This window comes from Pangasianodon hypophthalmus, chromosome 2 (assembly GCF_027358585.1).
Source record: "Pangasianodon hypophthalmus isolate fPanHyp1 chromosome 2, fPanHyp1.pri, whole genome shotgun sequence".
Classification (NCBI taxonomy): Eukaryota; Metazoa; Chordata; class Actinopteri; order Siluriformes; family Pangasiidae; genus Pangasianodon; species Pangasianodon hypophthalmus.
Genome location: NC_069711.1, coordinates 19,276,910 through 19,302,026, shown reverse-complemented (window position 1 = coordinate 19,302,026; position 25,117 = coordinate 19,276,910). Strand labels below are relative to the sequence as shown.

Sequence of the window (25,117 nt, the reverse complement as noted above, 5' to 3'; positions counted from 1 at the left end):
TGTCATGTTTTATTCCTTACATACAATTTCATCAATAATTCAATATTGGGCTAATGATAAAAGTCCAGTAAGGTTCAGTTCTAGATTGATTTTGCTAACAATGTTTTCAATAGTTGATAACTTAATAACACTGAAAAACATTTCAATAGGAATACCACTCTGAAAAGGTTTAAAATTTAAAGCCATCTTCAAACATAATGTCAGATCTGATCTTTGGTTAAAGAGTGAACTTTTACCGCTTAAGCAGCAGAACAGTTGTAAACAGTGGCTAGCTGCAAAACATTATGGGTCACTTTTATTCTATTGTCTACGGCTTATCTTAGCTCGCTCTCCAAAAACAGCAGTTTTATTAGTGTCTACAAGTAAGATTAACTTTATTGTCAAACAGTGAACAATTTGGATGATATGCTGGCTGACTTGTAAACATTGTGGACGGCTTTTACAGCATCTTTACAGTACAAATGCAGTAGTAAAGCTAAACTGTATTTCTTTATGGCATTGGTTCTCAAAGTGGCAAAGCAGAGACAGGGGCTCCACAATTAAAAGATACATGTATGTTATATTACTTTATTTTATTTTTTATTTTAAACCCACCACCATCAGAGTTATTATATTTATTATTGAGATTATATAGTCAATAGCCTGCTTTTCTGGTGAATTGAATTGAATGGGGTTGATCTAAATCTCAGTAACTCAAAAACAAGCACACTGGGGGAAAAAAAGCTCATCACGTTCCACGTGATTAAACTGAGTTACATTGACACAATTTGTTTTCGTACATCCAACATGATTTGATCATGTATTTTTAAAGCCCTGAATAAAATCAAACTCAGCACTTTCACCTGAACTGAGGATCAAACTCAGGTCTCTGGCCTGCTGCAACAGCCATATTGCCATATTGCATTAATGTAATACTATTGTTATAGTTCCCGTCAGGGCCAACATCCTCAAGAGATTTCATAATGTAATTAGTTAATGTTAATGCTATGTGAATTGATCACACCCACTCTACATAATTCTAGTAATTAGAAACTTGTTTAAATTAAGTTTAGTATAAGCAATGAAATCACTTTTTGATGAAAAAATTACTATTTTTATTTAAACTATATGGAAGATATTCTCTGACCAACCACATATTCCATTTTTTTTAGTGTAGACCTATACAAAATATCATCTTGGACTAATGTGTTGTCAGTGGAAACTTCAGGAGTAAAATGCTTTATGGCTCCAATTAATAACCAGAATATTAATGCACACACATGAAATTGAAATAGTTGGATTATGTTCATTAAAAAATCTGTATTGAAGAAGTCCATTTCACAGTTAAAGGGGTCCCCTGGCTACAAAACCTTTGAAAACATCTGTTGTTATACTGTATGCTGTTATATTTTGTCTGATGGTACATTGTGCCTGTGTCGGGGAGAAAAAAAATGCTAAACACTACTACAGAAAACGTAATTTCTGTCCACTATTGTAACTATTAATACAGGCTGCAACATTTCTCTACAAGTCTGTAACACCTTAACATGATATACTTTTAATTGTGTCGCAGTCAGTGCATCCCAACCCCCCAATTCCAAACATACACACATGCTCCCCCAACACACTCTCCACCTGCTCCTGTGTGAACAAAGACAGTCGCTGATTACTGGGAAAGAGACCTCCCCTTCTACGTTTCGTCTGAACCAGGCTGCCACAAGGTCATCTCCTGCTCTGCTGTGCCACTCTGTATGTCATGCAAGAGATCACCACCCCTCCCACTACTCCACGCAGCCTTTAAAAACACACACCAGGCAGTTGCACCGACAGCAGAACTGGTTCTTCCTCTCAGACTCACACACTGTCAGTCACTCGATTAAGCAAACAGCTGCAAAGGAGAAAGAACTACAAGCACCTGACAGTCAGCTGGTATAACAGAGCTATCTCGACTGTAAGTAATGTATTATCCTCAGTCTCCTTTTATCCTTTTTTAACTTTAATGATACCTTTCTGTTTGTGGTTGAGTTTGGGCTTTAGAAGGCAGGACACTAAGGTGAGATGAAGCATCCTTGCACTAGTAAGCTAGATGGAAATTGGCTCTCCATGTTATTACACTCTTCAAAAAAAAGCTTAAATCTAGAACCCTAGAAAGTTTTTTTTGTTTGCGTTTATATCGTTATAGGTTTAATCTATAACAGAGAACTCCTTTAGGAGTCAAAGAACTAAAGAACTCTTAACCATCCAAAGAGCTCGTGAAGAATTATTTTTTTCTACGAGTGTACATGTTTAATTAATGTGAAAATAAGATTTACACAGATGATCTAGAAAACTTGTCCAAATGTATCAATACTACATGCCTAATTATGTTGTTAAACAATGTTTTTCTGCAGTATACATAACAAATCAGCACACTGATATTTTCTGCCTGAAAGGCCACATCAGGTCAAAGGTTTCCTCCGCAGGGTCAAAATCAAATGAATAATTCTGGACTAACAGGTGGCCAACAGCTCCTGGGTAGAATAAAGTATTGTGATGTTAAACACTCTGTAGGACTGGCTGTAGGACATGCCATCTGCTCCTGAATTTTAATTATGAGTTTACTGACATTTAATACAGAGCAGATTGTTAGACAAACTTAATATAAGGCACAAAGGACAACTGTAATCTGTAATAACATACTGTTAATAATATTTATATCCATCTTCAACAGCTATTTTACTCCTAACGCAGTACAACCCATACATAATTAATCAGTGTTATTAGAGATTATTATTAGAGATTTAATTGCTGTGTATTATGTAGAGGGGTTTAAGGATATTATCCACATATATACTGGGGTACCATAATCCAGTGGGCTATGTAATTTTGACACTTGTGTTGATTTGACTTTATATTGCAGCATGTTGAATTAGAAATTAAACAGTGACTGAGCTTAAAGTGGTAGTATGGAGAACAAATGTACACAAATATAATTGATCAACCCAAAAAAAAGCCCACAAAAAAAGCTGTAAGTTGTACTTACTTGTTAGCTACAATAGCATTATTACAAACATGTCTGCCCCAGGTGTGAATGTATGTATGTATGTATGTATGTATATGTATGTGTGCATTTGTGTGGTATGGTATGTGTGTGATGCCCTGCAATGTAGTGGTGTCACACCCAGGGTGTATTTCCACCCCACACCCAGTGTTCCGGCAACTCTAACCAGGAAAAAGTGGTTACTGAAGATGAATAAATGTTTTTGTGTAAATGTAATTTTTGGATTGTTTGAGGACTTGTACACCTTCCTTCATCTGAAGCTGCCTTTAGGAAAGTGCTGGCACTGGATAAAAAAATAACAATTGCTATGTTTTGTTTGTTCTTTGACAGAGAGGAAGACAAGTAAAACAGACACACCATTGCACCTGTGAAAAAAAATTCATACCACAATTCTAATTAATCACTGACTAGGACCTACATAAACCACAACATTCTTTATTGTAGGACATATTCCAACTGGACCCTCATTCAATTCCTATCCTGCACTTACTGACTTCTCTTGGTGGGCTGGTGACATCCTTGAAGGATCTGAATAACCCATTCATATACACTCCTCACACATTCTCTCTCGGTGACTGCCTCTCGTGCTCTGTGCCATGGTACTGATTGAAGATCACGAGTGTGGTGTGTGCTATGAGCGCTACTCCCGAAGCAAACATGTTCCCCGAGTGCTCTTCTGCAACCACACGTTTTGCAGCCCTTGCCTGGAGACCATGGCCAAACAGCGGGGCGGCATGCTGAGCGTCAGGTGCCCGCTGTGCCGCCAAGTGTCCTGCGTTCGCCATGGTCTCACGCTGGAAGAGGCACTGTGGGTCAACAGCCGCCTGTGGAACTGCATATCAGAGGCTCAAGAGCAGGAAGTAAAGGAGGAGGATTTGGAAGAAGAAGAAAACTGTGAGGAAGAGAGAAGGAGCGCTGGTGCAGAGACAGAATTTCCAATCCAATGGTGAGCAACTACAGACTACAAGTCAAGGGGTCAGATAAAGGGACACATGGGACAAAATAGAAATACATTGAAACAGTCCTGTAGTAGATCCAGTAGTCTCTAGGGCACAATTTCCAGTTTGAATACTGGAAAACCTCCTCTTGATGATGCATTTTGAAGGTTTTGAGACTATATGTCAGTGGGACTAGTTAATCATGGTGGGGATTCCCATTGGTTCTATAATGTATTTGAGTAATGCATGCTGGGTACCAGGGCACCAATGGGAGAAAAGAAACAATATGGTAAATATTACTTAATATTATTCATCTTTCTGCAGGGTGAGGCCATCGTCCCATCATGACCGTCTCAGACTACGACTCCCAGGGTTCCTGAGGAGAATGATTGTCCCCAGGCAGTCGCAGGAAAGGATAGTCCCTGGATATAATGTGTGAGTAGTTCTCTTAAAGCTTCAGCTGATATTTTGTAACATTACGAAACAGTGATCAATATTCATTTGTCCACTGGGTACTTCAGCATTGCAGTCCTATACCTGTTTACCCCAGTGATGTGAAAAAACATCCATCTATTGGCATCGTAAATGACTCACACTCACATTCCTCTTTGATCAAACACAGCATTACGAGATTATATTGATACTGTTGTGTAAAGTCAGGCTCTGCATCTTATTCTACACTAGACTACAGATCTTAACCTTTTGAATGTTTTCTTTTGAAGGTAATGACAGTGTAGTATTGAGTAGTGGTCAGGTTCAAAAGGAGAAATAAGCAGATGTGTGAAAAAGCTCTGTAAACACATATTACAAAGCGACAACTGACAAAACAACAACAGCCAAATCATGTCAGAGTTATTTTAATCCCTCAATTCGTGAAGCATGAGTCAGGCTGTGAAACTCCCATCCATCAACGGAAAATTAAATTCAGCACAAACATCTGCTGCTCTATTGACGAAATGCTAATGCTCTCTCTTACATCACAGGAGAATGAAATCGTGGCGAAGACTGTTGGGGGAGGAAATGGCTTGAACTAGGTTTCGCCAGACTGAACTCACCACTCTGCATGATGAAGTGTCACTCTTGTTTTGCCATTGTTATTGAAGACATCGTGCCACAGGCGTAGTCAGTAGTCCTGGATTACTAAAAGATCAGGAGCCTCAGCATGCAACACTGAGCAGGAGTGAAAAACTGCAACATTCTCCTGACTGTGTTTCTTGAACTGTGATTTTCGCATGAAGGCTTTGACCAGTCTATCTGCGGGGATCTTCTCATTATCCATTCCATCCATAATCCTCTACAGCTGCCGTGACGGGATCTGTTTCAGCTGTTCCAACACAGACAGGGGGCAAAGTAGAAAAAGAGTGGGAGTCCCAGACTGCAATATGAGGTGGAACAGATGGCTTCATGAGACAGACCGCTTTCCTTTCACAAACTGCACCCCAACAACTCCACACAAACCCTTTAACTTATTATTACTGTTCATATTTATGTAATTTCTAAATTATTTTCAATTAAATGTTCTTTCAATGGATGTGTCAGTGTCTTTCTGTGTGCTTCCCCTGGCTTTCTGGAGCTGCTTCAACTGTGTTTGTAGGGGTTGAATACTTTATATTTGCCCTACTGCTGTCTGTTTGGTTAGCTTAAATTAATGATGGAGTGTTTATGCCATCTGTGAGGCTTTCTTGGGCCAAACGAGCCCTCCAGAGATGCTGTGTAATGCCAGTGAAATGGAAAGTGTTCAGCCAAACTCACAGAGCTCCAGATCCACTGGCACTTAACTTCCAGTTAAGTTATAATTTATGCCTCGCTGCTCTCTTTTGGCATGACACAAGATCTCAACAGAATCGCACAAAGCAAATGTCACAGGCCTCTTATTAGAAAGAGTCTGCTTTCATATTCACCAGCCTGGCATTAATCGTGGCAAGCATCAGCATATGCTGTCTACCATTTAACGAAGAGTTCATTCACACCTTGGCTGCACTTCATGTGTGACAGATATACAGGACTGTGTATATAAAAGGAATTCATATTTTAGGATTCATGCCAGTAGTCAGTAGTTTATATGTGTATATATATATATATATATATATATATATATATATATATATATATATATGTGTATATATATATATATATATATATATATATATATATATATATATATATATATATATATATATATACACCCTATTTTTTTAGTACAAACTTTGTTATAGATTTTTATTTTATGACCTCTACATTATTGATTCAATACAAAAACATTTTAGATTTCCAAACATTAGTTTTCCATCACAAAATTAAATGTTACAGAAAACAGTAGCATATTATGTAAGTGACCACTTTTCAGACAAAAAAATATAATGAAGGCTGCTGGGTTTTGCTGCAAAAATAAGAAGCAAGTCTCCAGAAGAACTATGGCAAGATACCCAGTAAAACTTACAGCTCATTTCCTTATAAAACTGTACAAATTGTACCTGAGACTACTATGTTTTTTTTAAAAGCGAAGGATCATCACACCAAATATTGATTTTGTTTCATTTATTACTGTTTACTGCTCTTTCTAGTATTTTTTTAATGTAGAAACATTTGGTTTCATTATTTTTGAAGGCATCTTTGCTCTACAGCATTTCTTTGCATGTGCCTAAGACTTTTGCACAGTACTGTATATATACACACACCATGGGTAAGAATTATTTACACATTTGTACTGAGAACAAAACAGAAAACCAGTGTACACAAAAATGACTTACAATATAAGTCTAGCGGCAGATTTTGAATTAAATTTTTTTCAATTTACAATTTTATTGTAAATAAACAATTAAATTATGTGACTATGTAATACAAGTTCAAGACTACCACTGTTCCAGTTTAACAATAAGGGCCCTAGCATAGGACGGACATGAGAGTAAGTCTTATCAAAGCTGTTCTTATGTAGCTTTGTACAGTAAAAATATTTACATTTTTCCAAGTGATTTGTGGTATCCAAAAAAAAACAAAACATAAAAATCGTTGTCACAGTCTTCTTAAAAAAACAGACCCACCTTTAAAAGGATGAATTATATAATTTACAAATACTGCTGCCTGAAGCAGGGCAGCTCAGACTTATTTATTTATTTATTTATTTATTTACTTACTTACTTACTTACTTACTTACCATGGACATCTTTAACCATAAAAGAAATTTTACACAACCCTTCAGTACAAATTATTATTTATTATATTAAAATCAAAGAATTTAAATATGAGGCTCTTTATTCAAATGTGTAGAGCAATCTTTTATAGGCGCCATAGTGCCTCTGAGTGGGAAACAAGATCACCATCATGCACATGAATGATGTATTGACATTCCATAATCCCGCTTTCCATCTTCTACATCTACAAAAGCAACCAGATTTCAAGAGAATTTAAAATGCATGCAGTTGTGAATGAGGACCACAAGTTTATGATGTGTATACAGGTCAGTTTCCCTGATTGGACATACAAAAAAAAAGCTTAATCTAACAATTAGAATTTTACCCAAATACACTTTCTAATAGTATGCACACGTGCAATTTCCTGCTATACTCTCATAGAGAAACCAACTCTTTTCATGTTATCTGATTACTCTTGGCGTCAGCTGCATCAAAGCTGCTGTAAGCAGCTTTGTAGAGGGGCTTAAAACACCAAACACTACATAAAAGCATTTAGCCAAACCATACAGGTAAGCAATAAGATGAAAAGGTGATGCTTTGGAGCATAAACTGTTTTTGTTTTTGGGAAGTGCAGCTACAGGTGAGTGCAAATGTTGGCATTTTCTAAGGATAAATGTATTTATTTTAGCCAATTTAGTGTGTTAGGTTTCGCAGATGTTTCTTCATTATCACTAATAACACAAAGGTCAAATAGTGTGTGATAAGATATAAATTAATATTGGAAAACAGCCCATAATATCAGTTTAGAATTTGAAATCTATCATTAAAAATAAATAAATTAAAAAAATCTCATATAATAACTTGTATACCAACGCTTAGGCTTCAATCTGTTCGAACTGCCAGATTACTATTAACCAGTGCACCTCTAGTTAATGTTAAAGCTAGTTAGCTAGTTAAATTTGATCCATAGACACAATACTAATAGCTAACTAGGATAATGTCTTTTGACACAAGTAATTTTTTTCCATTTAAACTTTTTTGAAAAGTCAAAAACAGCATAAAATATAAATTAACAGTGAGTCAGTGCCAGCTAGCTAGATAGTTACACATACAGTTTCTAACCGTTAGATAGCTACTAACATTTACCAGTTTCTAATTAAGTCAGCTAGCTAGCTACTTTCACTTTCCAGTTTTTAATCAAGTCAGCTACCTAGCTGCTTATGAGTACAGTTAATCATGTCAGCTAGCTAGCTACTTTCACTTTCCAGTTTTTAATCAAGTCAGCTACCTAGTTGCTTATGAGTTCAGTTAATCATGTCAGCTAGCTAGCTACATACACTTGCAGTTTCCAGCTGTCAGCTAGGCTGCTAGCTACACTTACGGTTTCTAATTAAATTAGCTAGCTAAATACTTACACTTACAGCACATGTCAACACCTAAGGGTCTGAGGAAAAACTATTCTGTTTTACCCTCCAATAAAAATCCACATGTTGGTAAGGACATTTAAGCTATCATGAAAATGTTAGCAATCCCTACCCAAATCAACACCTATGGTTCAGCTGTCATAGCTTGGAGCTTTATTTTTATCAGTATTAGCCACCTCACCTTGCTCCCGTGAAGTAGTGTGACAGGGCCTAAAAAGCAATCAAAAATGAACCACAAAAGCATGCATTGGGTCTGCTAGAGACACAGGATTTCATGTACAAAGCATCAAATTTGCAACAAATCTCAAAACCTAAACAAGTGGTAGCAGACTGGTTTCATTCTGCTTGGTGCAGTGGGTTCAATGCCAATTTTTTTTTTAACAATTGAATTCTCATGAAATATGTTTAAATATTTTCTCACCATACTATAACTGACACTACTGGGAGGTCCTTTGTGTGTTAGAAAACCAGAAACAACACAACACAAAGGAACCATTCAGCTGGATAAATGGATAAGAGCTGTTTTAATTAGACACAAGTCATCTGAAAATATGTCGGCCATTTGAGAATTAATTGTGAGGCTCTATTAGGCCTTTCTGTTGTGCTACATGCTCATATGGCCTTACAGTATATACCATTTGAACCTATAAACTACTTAGATATAGTCAAGAAACGCTAATATTTATAATCATTTTAACCTGCAAATAAAGCAGAAAGCTGTATTTAGACATGCATAATAGTCAAAGAGAAATTCCAACTAAGCAATAAACTTTTTTTAGAGATTATAAAAATAATTCTAGAGATTTTAGAGATTCTAAGAAAAGGAATTGCCTGAGTAGATGTATCATGTCCATGTTTCACGTAACACAATCAGGAAGCACTGGGGAAAAACAACATTATGTCACAGTTTCAGTTAGAACCTTGTCAAACCTGTGAAGTTCGCATGACTCAATGTTGTTTTAAAGGGAAACATGCTGCGGCATGTTTACGAGACTTATTACAAAGTCTTTGTCTACTACTGAATAACTCCATGCCCTGCTTTAATGACTTGTTTTGAACAAGGAAGTCAATGTAGTTATGGTATTGGTTACATTATGGTTTAGTTAACGCTATTCACTGCATTCATTCACATTAAAAATATTACACCTAACATTAATAAAACACAAGTAATGTTAACAAAGAAACAACATAAGCTAATATGTATTAATTTGTTTAAATGTTTAAGTGTTAACAAAATACACCTGCAGTGACTACTTACTCAATTCATGACTAAAATTAGTTCACAGAAATGACCAAAAATTTAATTACAGCATGTTCATAAATGCTAACTTACTGAAATCAGGTTTCCAGGTGTAACTATTGGAACTTATAAAGTTCTATCTGACCTATTTATTTATTGATTTATTTATTTTTCCAAAATAATGTTATAAATATGTTTTTGACATACCACTGGATTAGGGATGAAACCGAATAATTTAGGCTACTAGTTTCTTTATATTTTGGTAAATAGTTCCAACTAAATTTTTAAGAAAATATCGGGGGCAGGTACAAATAAAAATAATACCATTCACAGACCATTCACTGTTCATATTTAATTAAATAAAAAAGCCAGACCCACTTCAGGATTAAATCTGAATACAGATACAGACATTTGGAGCACTAATACAATTGGTGCAGACAGACACAGATAGTGGCACTGCACTGCAACCCTACACTAGATAAACGAGACAATGTGAGAAGTGTTACACCAATTTATTCATTAAATATACAAAGAAAGGAGAAAGTTATAAAGATCCACTTTGACCTATTTGATGATTAATACTTTATGAATCAGTATCTTCACAGATCAGTAACATCCCAGATTTGTCAGATAATTAACCAAATTAAAAGCAACAGAAGGCAAGTAGGTAATAAGACTTATTTTTTATTGTTTTTTATTGATTTTTATTGGTTCAGACAGACATGCTAGATCTCTGTACAGTGTGAATGGAGAGTGAGCTCTGAATCAATCAGACTCAAGTTGAAACATTTACACTAGGAATGGCCTCACTCTCCGAAGCAGGACCCAACATACACACAGGCGTTTTTTTTTTTTTTTTTTTTTGGCCAAGAATGGTGTGTATTACTGTGCCAACAGAAGAATGAACAAATCACAGATTCACTGTTGTTTTGGTACACACCTTATAAGGGCTAGACTATATATACATCCTGTTCATGCCTAATGATATAGTCGACTCTATCTACACAATGGTGAAAGAACAAATGAGGTGATAGGTGATACAGAGAGTAAACAAAATGTAAACAAATGTCACAAGGTGCCAAAGTAAACGGTTAAACAATCAACCAATAAATACCCTCAGTTTCACTCTCTACCGTATGTGTACCACCGGGCTGTCAGTGTCCGTGCCTTTCAGTCAATCAGTGAAGGCATCAGGAAAATAACGCAGAGGGCAAAACTGAGATTTATGTGTCATTAATGAATCAGTGCACAATTGATGCTTGTTTTACTTTTTCCTTGTAGCAGGAGTCCTATAAGACAGTCAGGCAGGTGAGTGAAAGCATACAGAAAGCACATATCTCAACTAGAATTAGCAAGAAGTGGATATGATCTTGTTGCCGCAGGTAGATAAGAACAGAATCTACAACCCTCTCCTGCAGATTTCACTGGAAACCCTTATTCATATACAACTTGTTGCATGGAATAACATTTTCAAATCTTGTCTTGTCTGCTCTGCTTTACAAAGATAAAGTATTTCCCACAACTCTTGGGTCATATTAGTATTTGTCTCATAAAAAAAAAGATAAAAGTGAGTCATTTAGTCCTAATTGTGAATAGATGTAGCAGTTTTAAAGAGGAGTCATCTGGATAATAATAACTGGTGAGATATTCTCTACGTCAACCTTGAAACATTTACATCTTTCTTTCAAAAGTGCATTAAGGATTGAAATAAAAGTAGTCTACACTACCGCGCTGTCTGACCTCACGACGCAGGAGCGGACCTCAACGTCCTCGAGCGATGCGAATTTATAAAGCACCTACAGTAGATCTCTGCATAACCCTAACTCTCAGTAGTCATCTAATGTTGTGTTCGGAGGAATACTACATATTCATCAATCTTAAAGCATTATTTACAATGAAGCATGACTATACTATATCAATATGAAAAAGCTTAAATGTTCCTGCTTGTTTTTTAATAGGAATGTCAAAGTGATCAGAGTTTTGTGAAATCATCTCTTCAGTCTATGTTATAAACTGGAGAGATATCATACATCAAATGTGTCTTACTGAACAGACAATATTTTGTTTCTATAAATCATCCTCTCGTTTCAATGACTAAAATATGAGAAGTATGAGAGAAGCTTGTGAAGAGAATCTGTATGGTAATGAAAAATAAAACAGTACATTTCTCCAGGATGGGATTCAAAGAGTCTAAACTGATGTGGTTGAGCCTCAGTCTTCTACACTGGCTCTCTCTGAAGTACATTAAAACACTCACAAACCTTAGAACAATGTGAAGTTTTGATACAGTGCATAAAGTCACATGTGTGAGTAAGCGTTTACATGGACATATTCAAAGTCGTGTACACATATGCCAGCTGACAGTGTGGAGTGGAATTATAAAATTCTAAACCAGCAAAGAAAAAAGGTCTTGCATGCACACTTGCTTTGTATTTTCATCCAGTAATTATTGTTCGGGTTCTCTTCAGACTATACTGGCTGTCTGATGAATCTACCTCATACAAGTAGCAGTTTTAAACCTATTCTTTCTTTCTTTCTTTCTTTCTTTTTTTTTAGAGATTTTCCTTGAGTGTACAAAAATAAAAAGCAAAAGCAAAAAAATAATCCATGATTGGACTTTTTTGTTGTTTTTTTTCTGTCCCTTTCAAATTTTTAAGACTTTTTGGCAATTTTGTTAATAAAGTATACTATTTCACAACTGAAATTGACTTAACACTGTTTTCAACCAGTGACCTCGTGGTCTAACATGAGTGCCAAATATCCAATCTCGAAAACTCGAAAAACTCAACTGGAACTTAACCAACAGAAAGCAACACAACAAGCATGTGGTGTAAATGAAGTGGCCTGATTAGCAGTGGGCTATTAACAGGAGCATCCGCCTTCAGTGGTAGTCGGCTCTTGCGGTTTGTCCAGCTTGATGTCAATCACTGAAGAATGTTGTTAAGAAAGAAACATTATTACTTATTATTACATTACACTATCTACAGTATTTTACTATGTCTCTTAATTCATTTAAACTGTTGAGCCTAGAAATACAAAATACAAAATATAAAAATACAAAAATAATACAAAATATTTGCATTACTAGTCTACTGATCCAGTAAAGCAGAAGTGTCAAACTCAGGTCCTAGAGGGCTGAAATGAGTTTTTTCCTCTTTCTAACACACTGAATTCAGCTCGATAATTAGCTGATGAAGTTAAATCAGGCGTGTTAAATGAGATGTGCAGTGCTGTGGGCCTCCAGGCCTGCAGCCTGAGACCCCTGCATTAAGGAACAATGTCAGGCAAACTGGCCATAAAATATGGAGCATTATTGACCCCTGGAGGCAGAATGACAATGTGCAGGCTGCAGTACTCTCTCTTACGCTCAAGGAGGCACTGCATTCACAAACGCAACTACATATCCCCAATGATGCCATGTGCACTTATATATAGGTATCTAGTGCAGTGTCAGCACTGCTGTTCGATAAGTATGATGGATTTGTCTTATGTCTTAAGTGATGATTTTTACTTAACATATTTCCTCATCACCTCTGACATCAATCACACAGACTGACAGTTCTAAATGTTTGATAAGATGCTGTCACTTTTCCTATTTGTAGGAAAAGTAAGTAAATGTAAATATTATTTTTGACAGTATTAGACTGTATCATACACTGTTTAAAATGACGCCTTCTTTGTACTGGTTTTCCTTTCCAAAATGAGTGATATCATCTTCTGTCAAGCATGCGTTAGTCATCGACCAATATCCGTGTACCGGATATAGAATAACAGACATTATTCTAGCTATAGAATAAATGTCATTAAAGTGTCATGTGTCTGTCACAGAGAGGGGCTTGCTTTACTTTAGCTATAGAATAAATGTGATTAAAGTGACATGTGTCTGTCACAGAGAGGGGCTTGCTTTACTTTAGCTATAGAATAAATGTGATTAAAGTGACATGTGTCTGTCACAGAGAGGGGCTTGCTTTACTTTAGCTATAGAATAAATGTCATTAAAGTGTCATGTGTCTGTCACAGAGAGGGGCTTGCTTTACTTTAGCTATAGAATAAATGTTATTATTGGCATTTATTATGTCATAGACCATTAAGATAGTTAAAAAGCAGCTTGCTGTACTTTATCTAATGAAAAATATTATTGTGTCAAGACATATTTGGTGTCTGAAGTTTTGCACTGGAGCTATCTCACCTAAAATGTTTTATAAAAACATGCCTAAATATTCATATACTTGCTTTAAATGGCATTGTTGAAGTACATAATCTAATACATCATGTTGTAAAATAGCAGGGATATTCTGTATTACTTATGTTGTGCAATAGCTAGGATATGCTGTATTGCTCATTCTAATGTGAAACTAGCAGGGCTATTCTGTATTAATTATGTTGTGCAATAGCTAGGATATGCTGTATTGCTCATTCTAATGTGAAACTAGGTATCATTGGCATAACCTCCAACTTTCTGGTAGAATTCTACCTTTAAGCATCAGAATGCCTCAGGGTGAAAATCTGTGTGCGATTATTGAAGAACCAGATGGAGTTAGAGGAAGATCTTTATGAAAAGGTTCTGGGTAAAATGTTATCTACTTTTCCCTCATTTAGTTCCATTACAAAACTAAAGATCAGGTGAAGGACCCTCTTTGGGGTCTAGATGACATACAGGGTTTGGTTATTTTCACAGTTACAATTTAAGGCAAAATTATTCTAACTAAATTGCAAACTGGTCTTCAAAAATAGGTCACAGAGGTTCAAACAGGGGTAAGACAGGGACAACTTTCTGTTTTTCCCTCACTAACACACAAACACACACACACAATTTAAATACACACCATGTAACACTGAAGAAGCTGAGCCACTCCAGTGTCATGGGGTGTGATGGAGGGATGAAACTGATTTGCAATATGATCAATATGCATTCAGTAGGGATACATGAAACTAATCCTTTAAATGTGCCAGTCCTGCTTCACACGTAAACTGCCTTTTAATTGTCATGTTGATTTGTCTTCCTTGAGCAGTGTGTTTTGAAACATTGTGCATGTGTGTGTGTGTGTGTGAGTGAGAGAGAGAGAGAGAGAGAGAGTGCATGGTTTAACTCAAATGTAAATGAGGGAAGCAAGGATTTAATATTCTTATAAAAGCCAAGGAGTAGCAGGAGCCATCTATGCTTTCTGGGACAAGATTTGGAAGAGTAATCATGTCTGGCATCTCTCTCTCTCTCTCTCCCTCTCTCTCCCTCCCTCGATCTCCCATCCTCTCTGTCTCTCTACCTCTTTTTTCTCTGGATCGATACTCAGCAGAGTGCAATAACAGCAGGAGGCCTCAGTGCCATTAAGCCTACACACAAAGACAGTGAGGGTTGGGTGAGCCATCAGGAAGGACTCTACATCACCCTGACAGGCTGTCATACACACACACACACACACACACACACACACACACACACACACACACACGACTGTTTTGCTGTAGATAAATAATGCACCTAACTCTATCTGTAACCTCAATAACTAAAAGGAAACAGTTTGGCTCTGTTAGATTTTCAAATAAAAGCTGCCTGTTTTTTGGAAAACAAAGGATCAGCCAAATATTCTCACAATGTCCAAACCGTAATGTGTTCCTATCATCATGGAGACATTTTGTCCCCACAAAAGAACATCACACACTGATTCACACACATCTCCAACAAATCAACATTTGAAACCCCCCCACACTTACGTCACCAGCCTGAGATGTCTAACCTTCAAACCTAATCAATAAAAATCACACCCACAAGCACTCACAAACCCAGACAAAAGCGAGTTTACAGACTCATCTGTCAAGCTGATTAAGTTCAGCAACTGTCATTGTTCTGATTGCTAATGACTGAGTCAAAGTACCACCAAGAATTGAACCCACTACTAACCTGGGGCACGTAGAACACCCTTGAACTCAATGCCCTTAAATCACACAACACACTGATGTCAGGAAAATCATCTTTAAAAGTTTCTCGGCAATACAATCACACAATATTGCCCTCTTTCATCCATAAGCAGCTTTACATCCTCAGCAAAGCAGTTTATAAAGTTTCATCTACTGTGCAATTCAATACTACCATGATAGACAGCATTCTCACATCAGCCCTTATCATCTGCTTCAGTACATCATCCTCCCAGGAAAAGAGGATATTACGAGACACTATCAGGACAGGAGAGGAAATCATCAGCAGCAGTCTGGAGTCTATACAAAACCTGTGTGCAGGTGTGCAGGAAATAGCATCGATGTCAACAGTCACATCCCACATAAAACAGTCTATTCCAAAAAATGCTGTCATCGGCAAGGTGTTATCGAATATTGATAACACAAACTGTTATCTAAAACTATTGTATTATTTTCTGTCCCCTGGCAGTTTCTCTTAATCTCAATCAAACTTGCAAGAGCTTTAGCATTCTGGCCTACGTCTACTCATGTTGAATTGCCAAAGGTACAGTTTAAACTATCCCCAGACGATGCCTGATTGGTTGACACAGGCTGACGAACCTTTTAAATGGAAAACAGACACAGTTTTTTTTAATGCGTTGCCATGGATTGATGTATGTTGTCTGTCTATAGCAAAGGCATTACTTTTTTGAATACCAAAATGTCTTGGTGATACTATATATACACTATATGGCCAAAAGTATGTGGACACTTGACCGTCACACCCATATGTGGATCTTCCCTACACTGTTGCCACAAAGTTGTAAGCACACAATTGTCTAGAATGTATGAATTTGTATGCTGTAGCTTTAATATTTCCCTTCAATAGAACTAAGGGTCCCAAACGCCTCTGTGCACAAAGTGAGGTCCATAGACAAAGACGTGGTTTGCTAAATTTAATGTGGAAGAATTCCAGTGGCCTGAGCTCTGACCTCAACCCCACTGAACTCCTCTGGGATGAATTAGAACTCTAACTGCTTACCAGGTCATTTCACTTGACAACTGCCCAACCTCACTAATGCTCTTATGGCGGAATGACCACAAATCCCTACAGCCACACTCCAAAATCTAGTGGAAAGCCTTCCCAGAAGAGTGGAGGCTGTTATAACAGCAAAGGGGGATTGAATCTGTGTTAATGCCCAGAGTTTTAGAATGGGCACATATGGGTATGATGTTCAGGTGTACTTTTGGCCATATAGTGTACATGAATGCATATGAATAGTATAGAAATTGAGAAATCTTGGCATTGATTTTGATGAATGGGCAGCTATACCACCTGCAAGAATTTGGGGCCTCATAGACAACTATTGCAAAAGACTGCACGCTGTCACACACACAACATAAACAACATCCAAATGTCAATGTGAGAATCATATTTGATATTCAGATATCGTTGTGATACCAGAACTGTAACTGTATCTCTGTAACTTTTTTTGTTTAATCATTCAAAAAAATTTATTTGCATTTTTAATGGTTCTTAGCATCCTAATCTTCTTCTCAGATTAACAAGAAAAACCCAAAACACTAGAGTGCTATATATAATCTTTGAAGATTTTTCCCCAGAGGGACAAAGTGAAGAATGTTTTTTTTTTCCAAAGAGTGTGTCTTGTGTGCAAGTTGCAGACAGATTACTATCACTATATCAGACAAGCCACCTCTTGTCAGCAAGAATTCACTGTAATGCCAAGGAAATTTCCTGAATACTCTCTTCTAGCTTCCTATCAGCATTTCTGTCTGTAGATCAGACTGAGGCACTCTAGGCATCAGTTTGTGACCTTTCACAATTTAAACCTGTCTGAAAGTCAGAGCTCCATTTCTCCAGTGTGTGAAAGGGCCAAAGAAATGCCAGGCAACAGTTCCTATAGCTCACCTCCTTTTTTCACCAACATGCCATTTCTCTCACTGCGGTGGCTGTTCGGTACAGACATTTTATTCAATACTCATTACTATTCCACCTTGGCAATAAGAGTTTTTTAAAGTTAAGTTTTCAGATGGAGATTAATGTGATTAAAGTGCAAGCTGTGCAATTACTGCCAGTTATGCACTCAGAAAATGGGCATGTAAATGATCAGAAATTGCGAACTACTGCAGAGTTTCTTAATGCAGTAAGGAAGTTCAAAAACTACAAGTAAGTTCACAGGAGCCTTAATGGATGGTCCAATTTTTGCTCTCTCCAGCTCCTGTCTCACCTAAACAAATGAAATGCTGACTAAAAACAATGAATACTCACAGTTCCTCTTATTTCTGTAATTGTACTTCCTTCCAACCCTTCCTCATATCTTAGCTCCTCCTTCTAAGGAAGTGAGGAGTTTATACAAGATGTGATTAAAAAATTTAGTGAAAATCATTCCTGCTGCATGTGGACCTGTCGACGTTATAGTGTACAAGCCAAGCTGAAAATAAAAAGTCAATAAAATACCATAAAAATATTTATATCACCAAAATAACTGAAACCCGTTTTTCCATGTCTCTGTTTTGCAAGTCTATGTAGTGCAGAGCTACATTTTAAATTTTCATTGGACATTATCATGTCTCATTTTGGGTAAAAAAAAAAAAAAAAGTCTGGAATATGAAATATTACTAATTTGCAACAAATATATTTTTGAAAAAGTTTGTTTTTACACCAATATTGATATTGATAGCACTTTTTGTGTCATTTTTGGACTTTTTCTGAACACATTTAACTTAGTGATAAGTCCATAATGGCATTCATGTGTGGAGGACTCGTCACTTAAGAGTACTGACAAGAACCCTAGCTATAGTTTGTGTTGGAATATAAGAAAGGTATATCTTGAATCACTGTATTAAATAACATCCATTCTCCCTCAAGGTTACAGAAATCCTCAGTAAGAAATGTAGTCAAGCTGTCAGGGGCTGAAAGAAAAAACCTTGCATGCTGAGCTCTTTTCTTTCATGCAGGTAGAGAATGTACATGCATGTGTGAAGACAGCTGGAGTGTATCTGCGTGCAATTTTTCAACAAACACTTCAGCCGACAGGATGCAATCAGCCTCGGATGGTTCTAGTTCTTCAATGCTGGCTTGGCGTCTCATGGCCGTAAAAAGACCCTAAACCGTTTTAATGCACTGTCAAACATATATATGTGTGAAAGAGCACAAGTGTTCCATGCTTCTGGTGTTGTTTTTTAGGAGTACGACTTCAAAATCCTGGAGATGTTTTGGCCCATCTTGGAATTATAAGGTTCTATGTCAACTTCAAAATGAATCAGATGACTGACTACCTTGCTTTCAGCCTTTTAATAATTTATGGTTATCTTTGGGTAGAGAACCATTTCTAAAGTGTTTTGTGGCATGTATCAGAGAACACACAGTGCTGATTAAAAGGATACTACCCTCTTTGCTCGTTTCTTGCATGCTCTCCATCCCAGGAAGGGCAGCGGCCACACGTCGGAACAGCTGAGAAACAGACAGAGGAGAAAAAGAGAAACAGACACACACTATGACACACTGTTATTAAAGGCCTACATTTTACTTTCATGATCGGTGGGTCTGCAGTCATCTCCTCACCGGGAGTGAGTTTCCACACACACACACACACACACACACGCACACAAACACCTAGCACATACACAACATCAGAGATATTTAATCAAAAGGTTTCACTGTAAGTATAACCTGTTCATTATGTGTTAAAAACATGCCACACACTCTCTTAACCCAGAACGACTACTCTTACACAGATCATGTCGTTTTTAATTACTTTTCTTCTTTTTACTTAGCATCTTTTTTTAATGTTGACTGACTACTTGGCTCATTGTTCTTGCAGTAATTAATGGTCTCTTTTGAGATCCCTGTACAAACAATCATTAAACAAACAAATATGGAGCTAAATTTCATTTAAATGTAATACGCAGCACTGATGAGAGTCTGGTTTTCCTTTGAGGACAGCATGCAGGTGTCCTTTCACAAAGTTATAAATAGAAACAAATTCCCACGCAGACCATTTGCGCAGACTGTATCTGGTTTGGTTACAAAACACTTTCAAGCACCCACAGGTCAGATGAGGAACAGACATCAAAAAGCACTTTTGAGAGCTTTTTTGAGAATGTGTAGCTCTTGGAGATCTGGAGAGCAGTCTGAGAGAAAAGGCGACGAGACACAATGTCTGGAGCAGTGCTATAACTTACCACCACTTCCACATTGACTTATTCTGAATTACTCCAATATTAGCTAGTTTAAATGATAAAAAATTACGAGGTGAGAATCTGTAGGGTAGAAATCCCTCTACCACATACATATTTCGATTAACAGACACTCTGCTGATTCCCGGGACACTGTATATACACAGAATAATCAAGCTCTCTTACGCCCAGTCCTGTGTAACACAGCACTTAGTGTATGCACCCACATTCCCTGCCATCCATCACACTGCACTGGCCAGGAGGACAGTGGACCATTAGGCAGCAAGAGGAAGAGAAAAGGCAATGTTTGGTTAGTTTCCTCCAGGCAATTTCTTTTGAAGGGGAGAAAACAAAGAGAGCCATAAAACACTTTTAAATGTGGCTGGAACAAAGGCAAGAGAACATGAGCCAATCCAATTAGAAAACTCTCTCTCTCTCTCTCTCTCTCTCTCTCTCTCTCTATCACACACACACACACACAAACCAGATAGAGTGACTTTTATTAACACTAAAAAGGCTTTCATTAAACATTAAATATGTGCACCTCATTTGCACCTAATTATATATACAGATATGAATAGAAGGCTTATTTTTTTTTTTTTACAAAGCTAGCCAGAAAGGTTCATAGAACATCTAGTTGAGACTAGAGGTCTGCATCAGACTTGTGATGCCAGGGGAGGATGCAACAAATGCGACTCTCATGTGGGCATGAGCGAGCTGTCAGATATGAAGCTCACAGGACAAGGAAAGACCACGCCTATTAATGAATCATGAGCCGCTGCATTTACAGCATTTGTTAATTCATCCTTGTTTTAAATTAGGGTACTAGCTTGTTTAGATTTTGTGAAATATAAAGTACATTTGTTAGAAAATCTCACAGACAGGCACAAACAAAACTAATAACTGCATGAGTGGGATTTAAAAAAAACAGTCCAGCACACATCTTTAGGTGAAACCAATTGTGAACTGGAGTGATGTTGCTGAGGTTGAGGTTATTCCAAATAAAATCTAAAAATAAATTTTAAATATAATTTCTATAAAATAATATCTCAGTGAAACACAATAGTGTTTACACAAAGCCTCAAAATTATATTCGTGGAAGAGTGCATCATACTGCTCTGCTTGAATTGATATTATAGCCTTCATTTTTTCAATTACCTCTGCACAGTAATCCGTTTATCTGATTTTGCTGGTGTTACGGATGAGCAAAGTAAATAAGCAAATGTATCTATCGACTGCAGTCTTATCATACTAACGAAACTGAGGCTGTAGGGCTCACAAACCAAAAACTGTGTGTTTATTTACTTATTTATTACAGCCAGCCAGAAATAAAAACAAGCCGTGCATTGAGGGACTGGTTAGTGTGAGTGATAATACTCGCATACATAAGGCTTATAATGGCTTTGTTGACAGCACTGAGTGGCTCAATCTGTAATGAGAGATATCAGAGCCACTGGTGTCAGGAATCTGTGTGTCTGCATCGTCACGCTGCACCATCTCTATAAAAAAACAGTTAAAGCAACAATAAAGTGCTAATGAGCTGAAAGAATGAGAGCAGTGTATCTGTGTTTAATCAGATCAACAGACACTTCATTCATTCCTGTGCAGAGATACTGCAGTGAATTGCCTCGACTATTGAGACAACATGCTGCTTTATACTGTATGTAACTTTACCATGCATCTACAACCAGTAAATTACGTAGGGATCAATATCACAAGACAAAACTACACACTCCTGTTAAAATGGCAGGTTTCTGTGAAGTAAAAGACACTAAGATAAATTATGTCAGATCCTTTCTCACCTTTAATGTGAAATTGCATGATATACAAATGAATCAAAAAACAATCAGAAACTTTTTTTGGGAAAAAAAGAAAAATAAAAAAAACTTGCAATAACCTAGCTGAATAAGTGTGCACACCCCTAAACTAATACTTTGTTGAAGCACCTTTTGGCTAGTACATTCAAAAACATTGATCTTCTTTTGGTTAAGCCATTGCTTTGTTGATTTGGACGTATGCTTTGGATCATTGTTGTGCTGAAAGGTGAAATTCCTTTTCATCTTCAGCTTACTAGCAGACACCTGAAGGTTTTGCACTAAAATCGACTGGTATTTGTAGCTACTCATGATTCCCTCCACCTTAATAAAACCTGGAGTTCTGGTTGAAGAAAAGCAGCCAGCATGATGCTGCCACCACCATGCTGCACTGTGGGTATAGTGTTCTTTTGGTGATGTCCTTTTTTTTGCACCAAACATACCTTTTGGAATTATGGAATTATTATACCTTTTGGAATTAGTGTCATCAGACCGTAACACATTGTGCCACATGATTTGGGGTGATTTATTTGAGCTTTGATGTTTTTTGTGAGAAAGGGCTTTTATCTATCCACCTTACCCCATAGCCCAGACATATGAAGAATATGAGAGATTGTTGCCACATGCAGAGAGTAATCAGTACTTGCAGATATTCCTGTAGCTCCTTTAATGTTGTCAAAGCCTCTTGGCAGCCTCCCTGGTAAGTTTTTGTATTGTCCTTTTATAAATTTTGGAGGGACGTTCTGTTCTTGTTAATGTCACTGTGGTGTGCCATTTTCTCCACTTGTTGATGATGGCCTTTAGAGTGTTCCATGGCACATCTAATGTTTTGGAAATTCTTTTATACCCCTCCCCTGATTCCTTTTGACAGTGAGATCCTGTACAGGATTTGTCAGCTCTTTGAAGACCATGGCTTCAGCATTCAGATGAAACCAAGAACATGTCAGGAAAATCCTACAGAAACAGCTGGTCTTTATTTGGGGTTAATCAGAATAATGTCATTGATGACAGCTGTATGATAATTACTTCTGAACATGAGAACATTGGTTCATTCTGAACACAGCCACATCCCCAATAATAAAAGGGTGTGCACACTTATGCAACAAGTTTATTGTAGGTTTTATATTTTTCCTGTTTTCAACTAAGATGTTTCTGATTGTTTCTGACTTAACTTTTTATACGTTGTAATTTCACATTGGTATGGGAAAAGTTAAAATTTTCATCACAAAAACTTGCCATTTTAACAGGGGTGTGTAGATTTTATTACATCCACTGTAATACATATTCTGATGACTTTTTTTGAGATATGCTTTAAAGATACTGTATGTTCCTAGAATAAGATACTTCTATGGATTAAAAAACACTTATCTACATGGAAAACATAACTATAAGAAGTATTAGTTTCTGTGTACAATGCCATCAAAATCAGAAAAAAGACTGCTGGGTAAATAATATTTCATTAACAAGGAATTTTACTTAGCAGTTGTTACAATAACATTAATAAACCGAAAACAAAATTAAGCAGTAAATGAAACATGTCTAAAAAATAGAAAAATGTTCTGCTGGGAAATCTTGGGTCCTGGCGTTCATGTGGATGTTACTTTGACACGTACCACCTACCTAAACATTGCTGCAGACCAAGTACACCCCTTCACGACAACAGTATTCCCTAATGGCAGTGGCCTCTTTCAGCAGGATAATACTCCCTGCCACACTGCAAAAACTGTTCAGGAATGGTTTGAGGAACATGACAAAGAGTTCAAGTGTTGACTTGGCCTCCAAATTCCCCAGATCTCAATCCGATCAGGCATCTGTGGGGTGTGCTGGACAAACAAGTCCGATCTATGGAGGCCCCACCTCGCAACTTACAGGACTTAAAGGATCTGTAAGTTAAAATCTGTTAAATGATTTTATTCCAGCAGTGCAGCAGCTTCACAGATCTTTTGACAGCTGGTATCTGATTACAAAATGAAATGATTGGCACATAGATATCCAACAACTTGAGCAAAGCCTGACATTCACTGTATGAGAAAAATACCCTTAGTTAGCTTGGTTTTAGACATCTTTAAGCAGACTGAATGTTTTTACCACCATGTTTTTTAAACTCAACATGATCGTTGCAAGAACATCGCCTAGAGGCAAGATTAAAGTGAATAAAAATTCCACACTGTTTTGGTGAAATATATTCAGGATTTTAAAGTAGAGGTGTCAAAGAATGTGGTAGAAAGTAAAATTGGGAAAAACCTGATTTTTCGTCATTTTTGGCTGCGTGCCAGTATTCAGCCACAACGACAATTAGTTCTCCCAGGCCTCCACACATAATCCTTCCATTACTTGTTAGCTACATTAGCAGTGTAGCACTAGTACAAAACTAAAGAAGTAAACTTTAGACACGAAACATGTCTTGGCTGAGCACCATCATATATTTAATTTTTTCATCTGAGCTTTTCCTTTGAATGAGAGTAACAGTCTGCTGTCGACTAACATAATATTCACTAATTACACAACTTAATTACTTCAAAACCTTTAAAAAGCAGAAGAGTAGGACTAATTGCTTTAAAGCACAAGGAAATGATTTAAGATGTTTAATACAAGAGAATGCAAGACTCTACAGGATGCAGACATAGATGGCTGAGTCGACTGTATCAGCATTCTGAGAATAAGTGTCTCATGTAGATGCAGCCTGTGTAGATGCACATAAAACTGTGGCTTACACTCGCTTCTCAGCCCACTCAGTGCAGAGGGAGCCAAACACGACACACACACACACACACACACACACACACACACACACACAGAGACACACACACACTCGTCAGTGGGGAGGGGGGAAGATGAGAGACAGAGGGACGGGGCAGTGAGAGAGAAAGAAGAAAAAAGCAAATCAGAGTTGGTGTCAGTTCTGCGTCTCTTCCACCTCTGCGCTTAGTCATCCTGACTCACTGCTTCAACTATACCTCAGACGACAAACCCGGACAAACGCAGACTGTTCTCACGCCCACACACATACGCACACACTGCTCTTGTCCTGCTGGCTGAGAGTGGGCATTAAGGAGAAGCTCACCTGCTTGACGTTGTAGCCTGTCTTAGCACTGGTTTCGATAAACATCACGCTGAGCTCCTTCGCCCGCTGCTCGCCCTCCTCGATCGTGATCTGCCTGTGGAGAGGAAGGCTTATTTCAGTGCTTTGGTTTGTGTGGGTTTAGCCTAAAACAGATCACACTACATGTGCTCAGTATAATGTAATAGCCAATCTATTGGGAGGACAAATTTAAATGATCAGCCATGTTGTTGGATTTCATTAAATTTCATCAGAATTAAGTTGTAAGATAGGAGTGAACACTGACCCCACCCATAACCCTAACCTTATACTTAAAGTTTAAATGAATCTCAAGTTCATTTTGAACATAAAAAAAGGAAAAGTGTAAAGAGGACACAAATCCTAAGCATAGGCTCAAA

The 25,117-nt window shown here is 37.3% G+C and overlaps 2 protein-coding genes across 2 annotated transcripts in view; one reads left to right on the top strand and one right to left on the bottom strand.

Moving 5' to 3' along the window:
* The first annotated feature begins 1,692 nt into the window (after positions 1 to 1,692).
* im:7152348 (uncharacterized protein LOC559250 homolog) lies at positions 1,693 to 5,961 on the top strand. Its single transcript, XM_026924570.3, has 4 exons — positions 1,693 to 1,930; positions 3,350 to 3,965; positions 4,282 to 4,392; positions 4,941 to 5,961. The coding sequence occupies exons 2-4, from the start codon at positions 3,616 to 3,618 to the stop codon at positions 4,984 to 4,986; spliced, it is 507 nt and encodes a 168-aa protein (XP_026780371.3). The 5' UTR covers positions 1,693 to 1,930; positions 3,350 to 3,615; the 3' UTR covers positions 4,987 to 5,961.
* A 4,455-nt stretch (positions 5,962 to 10,416) lies between these two features.
* Positions 10,417 to 25,117, bottom strand: part of rab6ba (RAB6B, member RAS oncogene family a) — an 81,943-nt gene continuing 67,242 nt past the window's right edge. Inside the window, exons 6-8 of the mRNA XM_026919017.3 lie at positions 24,723 to 24,816; positions 19,053 to 19,119; positions 10,417 to 12,679 (exon numbers count right to left, since the gene is read on the bottom strand). Coding sequence (XP_026774818.1) covers positions 12,615 to 12,679; positions 19,053 to 19,119; positions 24,723 to 24,816 — 226 coding nt within the window. The 3' untranslated portion in view covers positions 10,417 to 12,614. The remainder of the gene's footprint in view (positions 12,680 to 19,052; positions 19,120 to 24,722; positions 24,817 to 25,117) is intronic.

Excerpts from the sequence above, each read along its gene's own strand:
- im:7152348 (XM_026924570.3), top strand. The coding sequence starts at position 3,616 with ATGGTACTGATTGAAGATCACGAGTGTGGTGTGTGCTATGAGCGCTAC. Across the intron at positions 3,966-4,281 it reads ACAGAATTTCCAATCCAATG|GGTGAGGCCATCGTCCCATC; the intron begins GTGAGCAACTAC and ends ATCTTTCTGCAG. Across the intron at positions 4,393-4,940 it reads ATAGTCCCTGGATATAATGT|GAGAATGAAATCGTGGCGAA; the intron begins GTGAGTAGTTCT and ends CTTACATCACAG.